This window comes from Rana temporaria, chromosome 4 (genome assembly GCF_905171775.1).
Source record: "Rana temporaria chromosome 4, aRanTem1.1, whole genome shotgun sequence".
Taxonomy (NCBI): domain Eukaryota; kingdom Metazoa; phylum Chordata; class Amphibia; order Anura; family Ranidae; genus Rana; species Rana temporaria.
Window position 1 is genome coordinate 460,225,153 of NC_053492.1, and position 17,551 is coordinate 460,242,703.

At 45.7% G+C, this 17,551-nt stretch overlaps 1 protein-coding gene across 3 annotated transcripts in view; it reads left to right on the forward strand.

The window, feature by feature from the left end:
- Positions 1–17,551, forward strand: part of EML6 (EMAP like 6) — a 234,721-nt gene that overhangs the window by 37,369 nt on the left and 179,801 nt on the right. For all 3 annotated transcript variants that reach the window (XM_040351653.1, XM_040351651.1, XM_040351652.1), the window contains exons 2-4: positions 7,828–7,987; positions 10,711–10,809; positions 13,795–13,863. In XM_040351653.1, the coding sequence (XP_040207587.1) occupies positions 7,828–7,987; positions 10,711–10,809; positions 13,795–13,863 (328 nt within the window). The remainder of the gene's footprint in view (positions 1–7,827; positions 7,988–10,710; positions 10,810–13,794; positions 13,864–17,551) is intronic.

Below are 17,551 nucleotides of genomic sequence, written 5' to 3' on the forward strand. Positions count from 1 at the left end.
CGGTTAACCGATGACAACGGTCCTTCAGACCGTTCTCATCGGATGGACTGATCGTGTGTACGAGGCTTTATTGTATCCAAAGCGGAGTTCCACATGTTTTTTCGTTTATTAACCACTTCCATACAGGGCACTTACGCACCTTCCTGCCCAGGCCAATTTTCAGCTTTCAGCACTGTCGCACTTTGAATGGCAATTGCGCGGTCATGCTACACTGTACCCAAACAAAATTGGCGTCCTTTTTTCCCCACAAATAGAGCTTTCTTTTGGTGGTATTTGATCACCTCTGCGATTTTTTTTTTTTTTTGCGCAACAACTGAAAATTTTGAAAAAAAATTACGTTTTTATTTTTTTCTGTAATTTTTTTTGTAAATAAGCACGTTTTCTCTTTCAATTACGGGCACTGATATGGCGGCACTGATGGGCACTGATGAGATGGCACTGATGGACATCGATGAGGTAGTACTGACGGGCACAGATGAGGTGGCACTGATTGGCGGCGCTGGTATGCGGCACTGATGGGCACTCATAGGCGGCACTCATAGGCGGCACTGATGGGCACTCATGGGCGGCACTGATGGGCACTCATGGGCGGCACTGGGCACTCATAGGCGGCACAGATGGGCACTCATGGGTGGCACAGATGGGCACTGATAGGTGGGCACTGTGCATGGATGGGCACTGTGGGGTGGCACTGATGGACACTGTGGGGTGGCACTGATGGACACTGTGGGGCGGCACTGATTTACCCATGTTGCCAGTCAGTGCCCATTTGTGGGCACTGATTGGCATCTTTTTTTTTTAAATGTTTTTTTTTTCCCCCAGACTTTTTTTTTTGCCCCCTTTTTTTTTTTTTGCCCTTCCCTGGTCCAGGGTGGGCTTCCCTGGTGGTCCAGTGTGGCGATCCGAGGGGGGGCTGCGCTGAAACAATCAGCGCGAACCCCCCCTGTCAGGAGAGCCGCCGATCGGCTCTCCTCTACTCACGTCTGTCAGACGCGAGTGAGGAAGAGCCATCAACGGCTCTTCCTGTTTACATCGTGGTTAGCCGTGGTTGGACACGGCTGATCACGTGGTAAAGAGTCTCCGTGAGAGACTCTTTACCGAGATCGAAGTTGCAGGGTATCAGACTGACACCCTGCAACAACGATCGCCGCGATGCGCGCCCCCGGGGGCGCGCAGCGGCTCAGAATCCTGAGGACGTCATATGACGTCCAGTCAGGATTCTACAACCACTTTGCCGACGTCAATATGTCATTGGCGGGCGGCAAGTGGTTAAAAGTCGGCAGCTACAAAAAGCATAGCTGCTGACTTTTAATAAACCGTCGCTTACCTGCCCCACGCTCCAGCGATGCGGCCGCCTGGAGGCCCGCTCCTCTCCCCCTCCTCTCCTCAGCGCTGTCATTGTAACTGTGGGCACCCGGCCGTGACGGCTTACTGCTTCACGGCCGGTCACGCACTGCACATGCGCAAGTCGCACTGCACTCTCCTATTGGCCAGCCGATCTTCTGGGACCTGAGTTGTGTCCCAGAAGATCGCTGGCAGGGAGGGGCCGCCTTGGGGCGAGAGGAGGACTCGCCTAGGCGGCCGAAAAAAGAAAGGACGTGGGACAGGAAGTCTCACTAAAAAGAGGACACCCCCCCCCCTCAATAAAAAATGACATGCCAAATGAGGCATACCACTTTTGGGTGGAACTCCGTTTTAAATCTGATAGTACAGCTAACACTCTCCCCCCCCCCAAACTGACAATGCTGCTGTCCAAAGGTGCCTCCTGTGCTCCTTCATACAGGGGGGCACTTGAATACAGGAGGTGTGTTACTGATCAGATCACCAGGTGAAAACAGAGAGAAAAAAGAAAATAAATCTAATGCAGCCACCACATATAATGATTGGTAAGCTGCAATATATTACATTTGGGTTTAATACCGCTTTAAGGCAAATATGTAACGTTGGCCTAACACCTTTCATTTCTACATTTCATGGAACACACAATGGGGGCGACGGGATTGTTGGTGTCTCTTCACAGCTCTGAGGTGTGATCTTGTAGATTCTGTGAACTATCCTGGAATAATGTCTCTTCCCTGCGCCGGTGACACCGTCCTCCTCCCAGTTCTCACATTGCGCTGCCTGAATCCCCCAGCGCTCCGCTCTCTCACCTTGATGTGACTGCACACCTAGACCTCAATCAGTCACTTTCCATCTATGAATAATAATCATGGCGTTGGTGCCGCAGCCGATGCGAAAATAACATTCATAGTTCTAGAGGATGTCGGGGAACTGAAGGCGGTGAGATCGGCGGGGAGCCTGGAGAGGGGAAGTTCAGTGGTGAAGAGAGTCGGAGTCCTTATACTAGTCAGTACAAGAGACACGTCACATTCTACAGGGTGAAAAAATATCTGTATAATAGATTAACAAAATACATTTAAATGAATGAATATATTATACTTGGAATTTTTTGTAATCGTCAGTGGCAGCTGGTGCTCAAAAATTTGGGGGGGGGCGCAAACGAAAAAAAACAAAAAAAAACAATTGCAGCCTCACTGTGCCCATCAGATGCAACCACTGTGCCTTCAATTGTCACCACTGTGCCTTGCCATCAAACACAGCCACTGTGCCATGCCATCAAACGCAACCACTGTGTCATGCCATAAAATGCAGTCACTGTGCCATCAAATGTCACCACTGTGCCATGCCATCAAACACAGCCACTGTGCCATGCCATGAAATGCAGTCACTGTGCCATCAAATGTCACCACTGTGCCATGCCATCAAACACAGCCACTGTGCGATCAATTGTCACCACTGTGCGATCAATTGTCGCCACTGTGCCCATCAATTGTCACCACTGTGCCCATCAATTGTCACCACTGTGCCCATCAATTGTTACCACTGTGCCATGATTGCCATCAATTGTTACCACTGTCACTGTGCCCATCAATTGTAGCCACTGTGCCCCGCAATTGTCGCGACTGTGCCCAGTAAAATGCTGTCACTGTGACCTGTATATGCCATCAATTGTTACCACTGTGCCAGCAGGCCAGCAATTGTAGCCACTGTGCCCCGCAATTGTCGCCACTGTGCCCAGTTAAATTCTGCCACTGAGACCTGTAAAATGCACCCCCCCCCCCCCTGCCTGGCACTTACCTTTCTCGGGTCAGCCATCCTCCTTCAACGTCCCTCGATGTCTTCTCCCGCCCTCGATGACGCTTCAGCCAATCAGGTTACCGATAACCAGAACCGGTGAACCTGATTGGCTGAGACGCCTGTCAGTCTTATCCAAGGAACGCACCGCCGGTACGTCCCGAGGATAAGCATTTAGGAAGCCGACTACAGCTTGAGGGCTGTACTCGGAAAGCCTATCAGAGCCGCTGGCTCTGATAGGCACTTCCACACAGCCAACCAGCTGCCATTATTCAGATGGACAGCGCTCAGCATCCGGCCATCTGAATAGTGGGCGGCAGTGGCGAAAATACATAGATTCATGCAATGCATGTATTTCAGTGGCTGTAGAGGGGGCAGCGATCCAGCGCCCTCTATGGATGAACCGCCACTGGTAATCGACATAATATGATTCAGAACAAGTGAGAAAAAAATCCGGAATACAAAGCAAAGACATTCCATATAAACTTAGAGGAGCTCCAGGCGTCTTCTAGTACCTGTGATGTGTCCCAGAAGACTCCAGGGGAAGGGTGGGGCTCCACTTTTGGCCCATCAAAGTCCCCATTAGAGCTCCTTTATATCAGAGTTCACATCAAAGAACTAATTACATTTGAGTCTCTTTTACATCAGAGTCCCCCTTACATTAGTATCCCCATCAGAGTCCTTATCTAAGTGTAGCAATACCCCCGAAGGAGCTGCTGGATATTTTTTCGGGCGGCTTGTTACCTCTATCTTCTCGCCGTCCAAGGTGGTAGATGATCGTTGAGAAAGTTCAATGTCCACACTTTACACTTCTTTTTCTAATATTTATTTGTAGAACTTGAGGTGGAAGGGTAAACAAGTAGATAGGTTCAGGTGCAAGATTTCAATCCAGAAACAATCCTGCTTCCAGCAACACAGCTTTCATTGCCACTCTAGCCAGAGTGGGTATTGCTCACCCGGATAGGTCCCTCTCACCGGCGTAGCAACCAGAGTGGCGCACTGAACAAAGTACAGTCTCTACCACAGACCTTCCTTTGAGTTGAGACACTTTCAGGTCCAGAATCCCCTAGCACAGGATTTAGCACCCGGATCTGTTCAGATTAATTCCTGTAGAATTCAAGTCTGATAGGCGATCACCATCAAGCCTCTCAGTACATGGTGCGTCCTTCTATGAAGTTTCCAAGCCTCTCCTGAGATACCAGCCTCCAGCTCGGTCCTCTCCAAGATAGGTCCTTCATCAAGCGGCTTCCTCCCTCCAGGACAGACAGCACAGGATCACCTTGAAACCGTAAACCCAGTCTACTTACTGGGCCTACTCAACAGATCACAACCCCGGACCAACGTGGTACCGGAGCCAGGATTGCAGGAGCACGCACCCCTGGCCAGGAGGGCCACGAGGCTGTGGGACAACCGACCAAGGATCAACGACCTTGGTTCAGTGGCGTCTGTTCCTTAAGTGCCCATCCCCAGCATGGACAGCGGGACGACTAACCCCCACTGATTGGCTGCCGAGGGGAGACACCCAATATCACCTTGACTTAGCTGCTGCCACCCTTGGCCTGGAGTGGTAACAACACCCCAGGCAAACAATGGTGGTCACTCCCAGCACAGCCACGGCTGAAACAAAAGCCAAATTTATATGTGTCTGAGTTAACTAACACTCAGAGTCCCTTCTAAATTTAACACACCGTCAGTCCAACAGGAGTGCAAAAAACAACAAGGATATGGACAGCCGCACTCCAGTAACTTGAAAAAGACGTGCCCTTTATTGGGTACAGGAAAAAATACACTACAGGTATCAGCACACAGTGGGATAAACAGCTGACGCGTTTCGCATTGAGTGTCAATGCTTAATCATATGCTATGATTAACCACTTGCCCACCAGGTGAATTCTGGCACTTCTCTCCTTCATGTGAAAATCACAATTTTTTTGCTAGAAAATTAATCGGAACCCCCAAACATTATATATTTTTTTTAGCAGACATCCTAGGGAATAAAATGGCAGTCATTGCAATACTTTTTGTCACACCGTATTTGCGCAGCGGTCTTACAAGCGCACTTTTTTTGGATAAAAATCACTTTTTTGAATTAAAAAATAAGACAACAATACATTTTGCCCAATTTTTTTATATATTGTGAAAGATAATGTTACGCCGAGTAAAATGATACCCAACATGTCACGCTTAAAAATTGCGCCCGCTCGTGGCATGGCGTCAAACTTTTACCCTTAAAAATCTCGATAGGCGACGTTTAAAAAATTCTACAGGTTGCATTTTTTGAGTTGCAGAGTAGGTCTAGGGCTAGAATTATTGCTCTCACTCTAACGATCGCGGCGATACCTCACTTGTGTGGTTTGAATACCGTTTTCATATGCGGGCGCTACTCGCGTATGCGTTTGCTTCTACGCGCGAGCTCGTCGGGACGGGGCGCTTTAAATTTTTTTTTGGTTTTCTTATTTATTTTTATTTAGTTTTATAATTTTTTACACTGAAAAAAAAAAAAAAAAAAATTGATCACTTTTATTCCTATTACAAGGAATGTAAACATCCCTTGTAATAGAAAAAAGCATGACAGGTCCTCTTAAATATGAGATCTGGGGTCAAAAAGACCTCAGATCTCATAATTAGACTTAAATGCAAAAAAAAACAAAAAAAAAAAAACAAAGTCATTTTTTCAAATGACAAAAAAAAAAAATGTTTCTTTAAGAGGCTGGGCGGGACTGACGTTTTGACGTCACTTCCGCCCAGCAGAGCTATGAGGACGGGTGAAGGAGATTTCTCCTTCAGTCCCGTCCCCGCTCAGCTGCCGGACACATCCGATCCCCTCCGCCGCTACCGACGGCTCCGGTAAGCGGCGGAGGGCGCGGGAGAGCGGCGGGAGGGGGGGGGGCCCTCTCCCGCCACAGATAACGGCGATCTCGCGGCGAATCCGCCGCGGAGACCACCGTTATCGTGTACACCACCGCCCCCTGAAAAGATGAATATCTCGGTTGTGGCAGCAGCTGCTGCCGTTATCGAGATATTCAACTTTAAAAAGAGGACGTCTTTTTGACATGGGGCAGTGGTCAAGAGGTTAAGCATTGACACTCAATGCGAAACGCGTCAGCTGTTTATCCCACTGTGTGCTGATACCTGTAGTGTATTATTTGTTCCTGTACCCAATAAAGGGCACGTCTTTTTCAAGTTACTGGAGTGCGGCTGTCCATATCCTTGTTGTTTTTTGCGCATCCAGTGCATTGCCAGCACCCATCTGCTTCTGAGTGGACATCAATTACCCTAGTGAGCTCACCTGGAGCGGCAGCTTTCTTACCTGTTTGTCAGTCCAACAGGAGCAGGCCGCTACATAAGTCTCCATTATTACATCAGTGTCACCATCAAAGCCACTCTTACATCAGTATCCCCACCAAAGTCCGCCCTTACATCAGGGTCCCTATCTAAGTCTCCCTTACATCAACGTCTCCATCAGAGCTCACCTTACATCATGGTTCACATTAGAGTCCCCCCTTTCATCAGGGTCACCATCAAAATCTCCCCTACAGCATTACCTGCATCAGAGTCCCCCCTTACATCAGGTTTCCTATCAAAGTTTGACTGTACATCGGGGTCCCCATCAAAGTATGGATGATTATCGGTATGAAAAATTATCAGTATAAAGATGAAGAAAGCCATGGGTGGTAAACTGCATTATTATCGATTTTGGATGTGTGCTTGACTGCTGGAGATTGGAGGTCTATGAGGTGGTCCCCTAGGGTACTGCCTTTATTATCCTTGTTGGAGTCTCCTATATGAAGTGTCATTTCTTCTCTGGATTGAGGGTTCATCCAGTGAGTTTGACCTCTCTATAATATGAGGGTCCACTCCTTCCGGTAAGGGGAATTGTTTGATTCCTGCGGTGGTGTGTGGCTTCATCTGTCACACCGAGGCTGGTGCTGGGATACTCTTTATTCTGGCTGTTTTTCCAAGGACTATATTCTGTCTTACAGACTTAAAAAGGACTCGAATATGGCCTTTTCTATGTTTTGAAGAAGCTCATCCAGTCTACCTCACTGTTTCTCCTTTAAAAAAGGTCATGCTCGGGTAGCAGCAGAATTTCTGTCTCACCTTCCATATTCATTCCATAAGGCCCCTTTTACACTGGGGCAGGAGCCGTGGTGGCGGTATAGCGCCACTAAAAATAGCGGCGCTATACCGCCGGAATTGCCGCGGGAATCGGCCGCTAGCGGTGCGGTATTAACCCCCGCTAGCGGCCGATAAAGGGTTAATACCGCCCCCAATGCGCCTCTGCAGAGGCGCATTGCGGGCGGTATTGCCGCGGTTTCCCATTGTTTTAAATGTCCGTCGGACCAGTTTCAGAGGATAGATCCGGTCGTGTGTACGGGGCCTCAGTGTGAAAGCCCTCAGGCTTTCACATTGAGTATGCAGTGCAGGAGTTTTTTAGCCGGTATAGCAGCGCTATGTTTAGCGCTGTAGCACCTGAAAAACTCCTCAGTGTGAAAGGGGTCTAAGGTGCAGCACATAAAGGTCATAAACTCTCATGTGTAACATACATTCTGGTTCCCAAATTTCACAAATTGTCCCTTTCACCCTTGTATTGATACATGTCCTTCTGTGATTACTTAGAAATGTCCATTGATAGTTTTGTAATATATTGATATTTATAGATTTTTTTTGTTTTTGTTTTTGTCTCTGCAGCCTTGCATTACATCCAGACAGAACTCTTGTCGCAACAGGCCAGGTTGGGAAGGATCCGTACATCTGCATCTGGGATTCCTACACAGTACAGACCATCTCCATCCTGAAAGATGTGCACACGCATGGAGTGGCCGGCTTGGCATTCGATTCGGATGGACAGGTTTGTCTTTTTCTGTATTTGTACCCACAGGCTCTGGATGCAGACATTGCAGCTAGGGCCGAAACAACTAATCGATTATGAAAATTGTAATCAATTAATCGGCCAGTAACATAATGGGGTTAAAAAAAAAAAGTTAGCCCTTTATAGTACAAAAAGGCAAATCGCTACTGTAAATATTACTTTCACTGCCCCACAGTAAAAAATGGAACCCCTTACAGTAGGGATTAGTTGTTATTTTTGTTTTTTAACCCCATTATGTTACTAAACATCTCAGGCCTGGGTCACACCTCTGTTTTTTGGTGCTTTTTGCAGAAACACACTACAGTTCATTTACATGTTTTCCTATGGGACACGTTCACATCCATGATTTTTTTTTCAGCTGCTGCGTATTTGGAAATAGTCGTGGCGGGCAGAGACAGAGACGCAGAGAGGGAGCTGACAGGCAAGGAGGAGGGTGTGAGGAGGAGAGGGGAGAGCAGAGAGGAGAGCTCTGTATTGTATGTTGGAGGAATGCACTCTGACCATGGTGGTCAGGGCTTAGCAGCCCTGATTTTCGTGGTCAGTACAGAAAGGGGATATAGGGATTGGCAGGTTCAGGGAGTTTTTTTTTTGTTTTTTTTACAGTTTAGTGGGGGACAGATTACACAGTACAAGCACTGTGCTGTGCTGTTTAATCTGCTTTAAGGGACCAGGATCTTAATTATATTTTGGGGTTAACAAACACTTTAACTGCCTCTAAAAGCCCCTCCATGTTAGCCTATGTGTCCATGCACACATAAACTGTCAGAGGCGTTTAGGGGCAGTAGAAAATAACTACAGGCTGTGCTTCCAGGAGCAGTAAAAACAAAAAACGCCCCAAAAATGTTGCTAATTGCGTCAAGCCGTGTTTGACGTTTTTAGCTGTTTTTACATTATAAGGAGTGATTTTTTAATGAAAAAACTTCCAAAAAAACGCAGGAAAACGTGCAATAACGCTAATGTAAAAAGGCAGCTAAACACGAACAACCAGTAGTCTCCTTTTGTCTCTACATATGTTTGGAGTGAGGATTGGGCGAGTACCATCCCTCTAACATAGCGGGGTCACTTCACGGATCGGAAGTGGAACACAGGGAGTCTCCTTCCCGCTGTTGAATTCTCAAGTATACCTTGAGCAAGTGCGATCTCAAGTGAGATCCTATAAATCTGGTAAGAGGCGTGTGTTTTATGTGGTGGAAGATTCATTTTGAAGCTCCATTTTATTTCTTTTTTGTCTCGTCCAAGACGCGCGTTTAACGCTGGATATTCACTGTTGACCCTTTTGGGTTCGGGTATCACCATGTATATTCTGAACTGCCACATATTCCATGGACTTTACTTTTGTAGCAAAGACTTAAAGTTTGTAGCAAATAATGTTTTTTGTTTCTGGATTACATTTGTCTTCTATTAAACTGTTTATGTTTTGTGTTCACACATTTTGGTATTTTAGAGGAGTGCCCCAGTCTTTTCTCTTTACCAAGAAAAAAATCACATGTTTAAAATCACTCAATGTTGTACATTCCGTTATAATTATTTTTATTGTTTTTCACATGAAAAATGTTCACAAACATTACAACATTGACTTTTCAACATTTATACAAATGCAAAAACCTTCTCAAGTTCACATAAATACATTCATAAAAACATACGATAAAACATATATACGTATTGTATATTCCAATGTTTCCTTCATGCATACCAATAGCTAACAGTTTCTTCCTGCTCAATCCGAGGTGTACAAAGACGTCACTTCCGGGAGTACTGTGCACGATGATGACGCTTCCGGGAGTACTGTGCACGATGATGACGCTTCCGGGAGTACTGTGCACGATGATATCACTTCCGGGAGTACTGTGCACGATGACATCACTTCCGGGAGTACTGTGCACGATTACATCACTTCCGGGAGTACTGTACACGATGACGTCACTTCCGGGAGTACTGTGCACGATGATATCACTTCCGGGAGTACTGTGCACGATGATATCACTTCCGGGAGTACTGTGCATGATGACATCACTTCCGGGAGTACTGTGCACGATTACATCACTTCCGGGAGTACTGTGCATGATGACTCACTTCCGGGAGTACTGTGCAGGATGACGTCACTTTCGGGAGTACTGTCGTTGATGACGTCACTTCCGGGAGTACGGTGCATGATGACGTCACTTCCGGGAGTACTGTGCGCGATGATGTCACTTCCGGGAGTACTGTGCATGATGATGTCACTTCCGGGAGTACTGTGCATGATGATGTCACTTCCGGGAGTACTGTGCATGATGACGTCCCTTCCGGGAGTACTGTGCATGATGACGACGCTTCCGGGAGTACTGTGCACGATGACGTTACTTCCGGGTGTACTGTGCACGATGACATCACTTCCGGGAGTACTGTGCACGATGACGTCACTTCCGGGAGTACTGTGCACGATGACGTCACTTCCGGGAGTACTGTGCATGATGACGTCACTTCCGGGAGTACTGTGCGTGATGACGTCACTTCCGGGAGTACTGTGCATGATGACGTCACTTCCGGTTATGCCCCGATGTGTTCCGTCACACTGCCATTTTTTCAAATATATATATAACTATGTAATACATTTATTGATATGTGTATGATCAGTATAGGCATCCTCTAAAACTATTGTATACATTGATGTGTTCCCAAATGAAGCTAACTAGACTTTCTCTTTCTTTTGTTTCATATAGCGCCTCGCCTCTGTTGGACTGGATGCCAAAAACACCGTCTGCATTTGGGATTGGCAGAAAGGCAAAATTCTGGCTACAGCAACTGGCCATTCAGACAGGGTACTATGAAGCTCTTCCACCCCCTATTCTAATCTGTGTCTTATATGTTGTGTGTGATGTTATGTCTGTGAATTACTGTGATGATAACATGTACTGAGGATGAGTGTTCTGTTGAGAGGCAGAGAGATAAAAACAGCCAGAGGACACATAATTACCCTACATTTTCACGATGAATATAACAATTCACATACTTCCTTTAGCTTTTGTACAGAGACTTCCATTTGAAGAGGTACTTGATGCCTAACATGATGATGAGTGCCACTTCCAGCACAGCTGGTCCCGCCTGCCTATTGAATGTACGGTCTCTGCTGTATTATGTACGGCTCATAATGGCTCAGCAATCACTATACTCATTTATACTCATTTATACTCATTGCCTGAATACCAGCTTTTAATACACCTTCATTACCAGGCTGTTTTTCCGTTTCAGTGCTGTGATAATTTGCCTAGCGGGGGGGGGGGGGGGGGGGGTACAACGGCACATACAGGTCATACACAGGGGGATAAGGAGGTAAAGAGGTTAATGTACAGGGCGCAAACAGCAGGAGGATGGAGGTGAAAGGGTTAATGTGTAGAAAGATAAGAGGTGAAGGGTTGACATGCTGGTCACATACAGAAAAAAGCCTGAAAAAAAGAAAAGGAATGCAGTCACTGGGGTAGATTCAGCAAGCAATTACGCCTGCGTATCCATAGCGTAATTGCTAAGTAGCGCCGGCGTATCAACTTTCTGTATTCAGAAAGCTCGATACGCCGACTGTAGCCTAAGATACGACTGGCATAAGGCTCTTAAGCCATCGTATCTTAGGGTGCATTCTGACGCTGGCCGCTAGGTGGCCTTCCCGTAGTTGTCAGAGTAGAGTATGCAAATTGCATACTGCATAGAGTATGCAAATTGCATACTGGTAAGTATGGACGTATTTCCCGCGTCGCGATTTTTGAAATTTACGTCGTTTGCGTAAGTGGATCGTGAATGGCGTTGGACGCCATTTACGTTCACGTCGAAGCAAATGACGTCCTTGCGACGTCATTTACCGCAATGCACGTCTGATGGACCGTTTTCATCAGTTAACCGATAAAGCTGACTGATGGTCCGTCGCGCCTACACACCATCGGTTAAAAAAAATGACGTGCTGAAAAAAACGAAGTTCAATGCTTCCAAGCATGCGTCGACTTGATTCTGAGCATGCGTGGATTTTTAACCGATGGTTGTGCCTACTAACGATCGTTTTTTTCCCATCGGTTAGGAATCCATCGGTTAAATTTAAAGCAAGTTGTATTTTTTTTAACCAATGGTTAAATAACCTATGGGGCCCACACACGATCGGTTTTGACCGATGAAAACGGTCCATCAGACCGTTGTCCTCTGTTTAACCAATCGTGTGTACGAGGCCTTACATTCTCCTTCTTGGGTTTAGATGCACTTTAATGCTAGTAATTGCCTTATCATTCAAGGCTTCGGCCAAAAGGAAAAGCTTACAACCTCCATGCATTATTCTGACCAGTTAGCCTGGTACATACCTACAGGGGCTGATTGGAACAAGTGCTTCTAAAGTATGAAGATCAGTAGTGTAGGAGAGGAGGGGGGTGACAAAATTAAAAAGAGATGTGCACAATGATTCAGGAGTTAATAAATGAGCCATTCATTTGTACCAGTTTCCTCCCCTATGACCAATCACAGTAATACTAAGGTGCAGAGCCGCTCAGATTGGCTCTGTACATGGTGTCAGAGCCAATCTGAGTGGCTCTGTACCAAGCGACATGGTACTTTATCCTGTGCCCTTTATTTATGGCACTGAGTAAAGAAACATCCGCCAATCTGATGTTTATTGATGGACCCCAGTAGAAAATCAATGAAAGTGTATAAAAACATGGACTTCCTTGTGTTGCTCCCTTTTAACCTATTATTGAAATTGTCTTGATTAAAGTGGTTGTAAACCTCTGAAATGAAAAAATGTGCAAAGAACATCCTTCTATAGTGTGTACTTGCCTCAATCCAAAGCACGTAGGGTGACTTCTGTCTGCTTACTCTGCTATTTGCCTGAGTCACTTACTTCTGTCTTAAGCAATTATTGGAGATGGAGGAGGGGGCCTCCAGCACACAGCAGGTGTGTATATATAAAATATATATATAAAATGTTTGAGAGTTTTATGAATAGTTTTCTAGCAAAAAATACTGATTCTAACTTGTAATCAAAAAGTGCCAGAAAAGGCTGGGTCTTTAAGTGTATACACACACACACAACTATATATAACAATATAAGTGTATACACACTCACACACCACTATATATAACAATATAAGTGTATACACACACACACCACTATATATAACAATATAAGTGTATACACACACCACTATATATAACAATATAAGTGTATACACACACCACTATATATAACAATATAAGTGTATACACACACCACTATATATAACAATATAAGTGTATACACACACCACTATATATCACAATTTAAGTGTATACACACACACACCACTATATATAACAATATAAGTGTATACACACACACGACTATATATAACAATATAAGTGTATATACACACATGCCACTATATATAACAATATAAGTGTATACACACACCACTATATATAACAATATAAGTGTATACACACACCACTATATATCACAATTTAAGTGTATACACACACACGACTATATATAACAATATAAGTGTATATACACACCACTATATATCACAATTTAAGTGTATACACACACACGACTATATATAACAATATAAGTGTATACACACACACGACTATATATAACAATATAAGTGTATATACACACATGCCACTATATATAACAATATAAGTGTATATACACACATGCCACTATATATAACAATATAAGTGTTTACACACACCACTATATATCTTAAATTAAGTGTATACACACACACCACTATATATAACAATATAAGTGTATATATCTCACAGTTCATTGTCTTATTATTTATTGACAGATATTTGATATTTCCTGGGATCCATATCAGCCTAACAGATTGGTCAGCTGTGGGGTAAAACACATAAAGGTAAGTTTTGGAGGCCTATTTTTTTTTGTGTGTGTTACCTGAGATTATTTGCAAATAATTAGTTTTTTTTTTTAAGTATTTAGAAGGATTAAAAAAAAAATCATTTGGTTGAAGATGTAGGATGTGTATATATAACTTCAAAGAACACAACATTGCACAGTATTAAATATTAAAGGGGTTGTAAAGGTACAATTTTTTTTCCTAAATATCTTCCTTTACCTTAGTGCAGTCCTCCTTCACTTACCTCATCCTTCCATTTTGCTTTTAAATGTCCTTATTTCTTCTGAGAAATCTCCACTTCCTGTTCTTCTGTCTGTAACTCCACACAGTAATGCGAGGCTTTCTCCCTGGTGTGGAGTGTCGTGCTCGCCCCCTCCCTTTGGGCTACAGGAGAGTCAGGGCGCTCTCTACGTAGCAGATAGAGAAAGGAGCTGTGTGTTAGTGGGCGTCTGACTCTCCTGTAGTCCAAGGGAGGGGGCGAGCTCGACACTCCACACCAGAGAGAAAGCCTTGCATTACTGTGTGGAGTTACAGGCAGAAGAACAGGAAGTGAGGATTTCTCAGAAGAAATAAGGACATTTAAAAGCAAAATAGAAGGATGAGGTAAGTGAAGGAGGACTGCACTAAGGTAAAGGAAGATATTTAGGGGAAAAAATTGTACCTTTACAACCCCTTTAAAGAGGGGGTTCACCCTATAATTTTTTTTTTTTTCTAGCATTAAATTAAGCATAGTAGCGCGAGCTACAGTATGCCTTTATTTTTATTTTTGCCCCGTACTCACTGTTTAATCCCGTAGTGAAGATTCAGACTCCCCGCGGGGAATGGGCGTTCCTATCCAGAGGGAAGATGATTGACGGCCGGCTCTGGCGCGTCGCGCTTCTCCGGAAATAGCCGAAATAGGACTTGGCTCTTCACGGCGCCTGCGCCTAGTCTGTGCGCAGGTGCCGTGAAGAGCCGAGACCTACTCCGGCTATCTTCGGGGAGCGTGACGTGCCAGAGCCGGCCGTCAATCATCTTCCCTCTGGATAGGAACGCCCATTCCCCGCGGGGAGTCGGAATCTTCACTATAGGATTAAACAGTAAATACAGGGCAAAAAAAATAAATAAAGGCATACTGTAGCTCGCGCTACTATGCTTAATTTAATGCTAGAATGTTGTTATTGAGGGTGAACCACCGCTTTAAGAAGGGTTTACATTTTTTAGAATTTAGCAGCCTTTTTATATAGGAACAGCGGCCCTATTACCCTCTGGCCGCCATGTGATGTAGGCCTAAATCCTGGCCATGCAGTGCTTGAATCTTAGCCTGGTGAACCCGTCAAAATTCAAGCCGTGGTCTGCCCAGTTGTGTGGCTGAACTCGCATTGGATTCGCAGGAAAATAGTGCAGGGACTCCCCCCCCCCCCCAACCCCCCCCCCCCCCCCCCCCCCCCCCCCCCCCCCCCCCCCCGTACTCAAATCTGATCGCATGGGTGTTCTCACCCATGCGATCTAGTTCCTGTGCAAGTTCGCACTGCGATCTGTGAGCTGATCTGGGGGGGTGTCATTATATTGACACCCGCAACGGTTCGCAGTGTGAACTGCCTGTGGGAGAGATGCGATGCGGGAAGCGGCGCTGTAATCGCGCTGGTTCGCGCATCGCTACAGTGTGAACCTAGGCTTGGGGGGATTTGTGTTGGGAGAGAGGATGATGGCAAGAAGTGCTAGAAGGAGAATTTGTGCTGGGGGGGGGGGGGGGGGGTCAAAATTTGGCCAGTTCAGCGGTGACCAGCTGAATTTCAATCCATGTATAGGCACCCTGATTGTACAGAAGGCGATCTACAGATTGACTTCTGTACAACCAGCCTGTCAGGTGTCTCGTGATCGATCTGTCCTGCCGGTTATAGCCAGCAGCACTAATCATTGTATTCTGATGGTTGGGAAGGCTCCCCATCAGAACACAATAGCTCAGCGGGAGCGATTCCCCCAACCAACCTGCTGCTTGAACAAAAATAAAATGATGAATTTATGGGCTGCCGAAGACTGGCTGTGTAGGTCAAACATTTATACTGATATCCTAAATAAGGACCATACTATTGTCTTTTGATTTTTAGGATTAAACTGTGCATTTGTAAGGACATTATTTTCTTAAATATGTTAGGCAAGGAAATCAAGTCCATATACACTCACCGACCACTTTATTAGGTACACCTCTTCAATTGCTTAATAACACAAATTGCTAATCAGCCAATCACATGGCAGCAACTCAATGCTTTTAGGCACCTAGACATGGTGAAGACGACCTGCTGAAGTTAAAACTGAGCATTAGAAAGGGGATTTAAGTGACTTTGAATGTGACATGGTTGTTGGTGTCAGACGGGCTGGTCTGAGTATTTCCGAGATTTCCAGGCACCACCATCTCTCGGGTTTGAAAAAAAGAAAATATCCAGTGAGTGGCAGTTGTGTGGAGGAAAACGTCTTGTTGATGTTAGAGGTTTAGAGGAGAATGGACAGACTGGTTCCTGATGATAGAAAGGCAACAGTAACTCAAATAACCACTCGTTACACCGAAGGTATGCAGAATACCATCTCTGAACACACAACACATCGAACCTTGCAGAAGATGGGCTACGGCAGCAGACGACCACACCGGGTGGCACTCCTGTCAGCTAAGAACAGGGGGCCAGATTCACGTAGAAGTGCGGCGGCGTAACGTATCGTAGATACGTTACACCGCCGCAAGTTTTCATCGCAAGTGCCTGATTCACAAAGCACTTGCAATGAAAACCTACGCTGGCGGCCTCCGGCGCAAGCCCGCGTAATTCAAATGGGCGTGTACCATTTAAATTAGGCGCGCTCCCGCGCCGGACCTACTGTGCATGCTCCGTTTCGAAATTCCTGCCATGCTTTGCGCGAAGTGACGTCATTTTTTTGAACGGCGACGTGCGTAGCGTACTTCCGTATACCCGGACGTCTTACGCGAGAAGGAAAAATTTTCAAATTTCGACGCGGGAACGACGGCCATACTTTATACAGCACATACGTGTGCTGTGTAAAGTTAGGGCACCAAAAACGACGACTAACTTTGCGACGGGAAACTAGACTAGCGGCGACGTAGCGAACGCGAAAAACCGTCGTGGATCGCCGTAACTCCTAATTTGCATACCCGACGCTGGTTTACGACGCAAACTCCCCCCAGCGGCGGCCGCGGTATTGCATCCTAAGATCCGACAGTGTAAAACAATTACACCTGTCGGATCTTAGGGATATCTATGCGTAACTGGTTCTATGAATCAGTCGCATAGATACTCTGAGAGATACGACGGCGTATCTTCTTTGTGAATCTGGCCCAGAAAACTGAGGCTACAATTCACACCGGATCACCAAAATTGGACAATAGAAGTTTGGCAAAATGCTGCCTGGTCTGATGAGTCTGGATTTCAGCTGCGACATTCAGATGGTCGGGTCAGAATTTGGTGCATGGATCCATTCTGTCTTGTATCACCAGTTTGGGCTGGTGGTGGTGGTGTAATGGTGTGGGGGTATTGTTCTTGGCACATTTTGGGCCCCTTAGTGCCAATTGAGCATCGATTATTCACCACGGCCCACCTGAGTATTGTTGCTGACCATATCCATCCCTTTATGACTCCAGTGTTCCCATCTTCTGATGGCTCCTTCCAGCAGGATAATGCACCATGTCACAAAGTTCCAA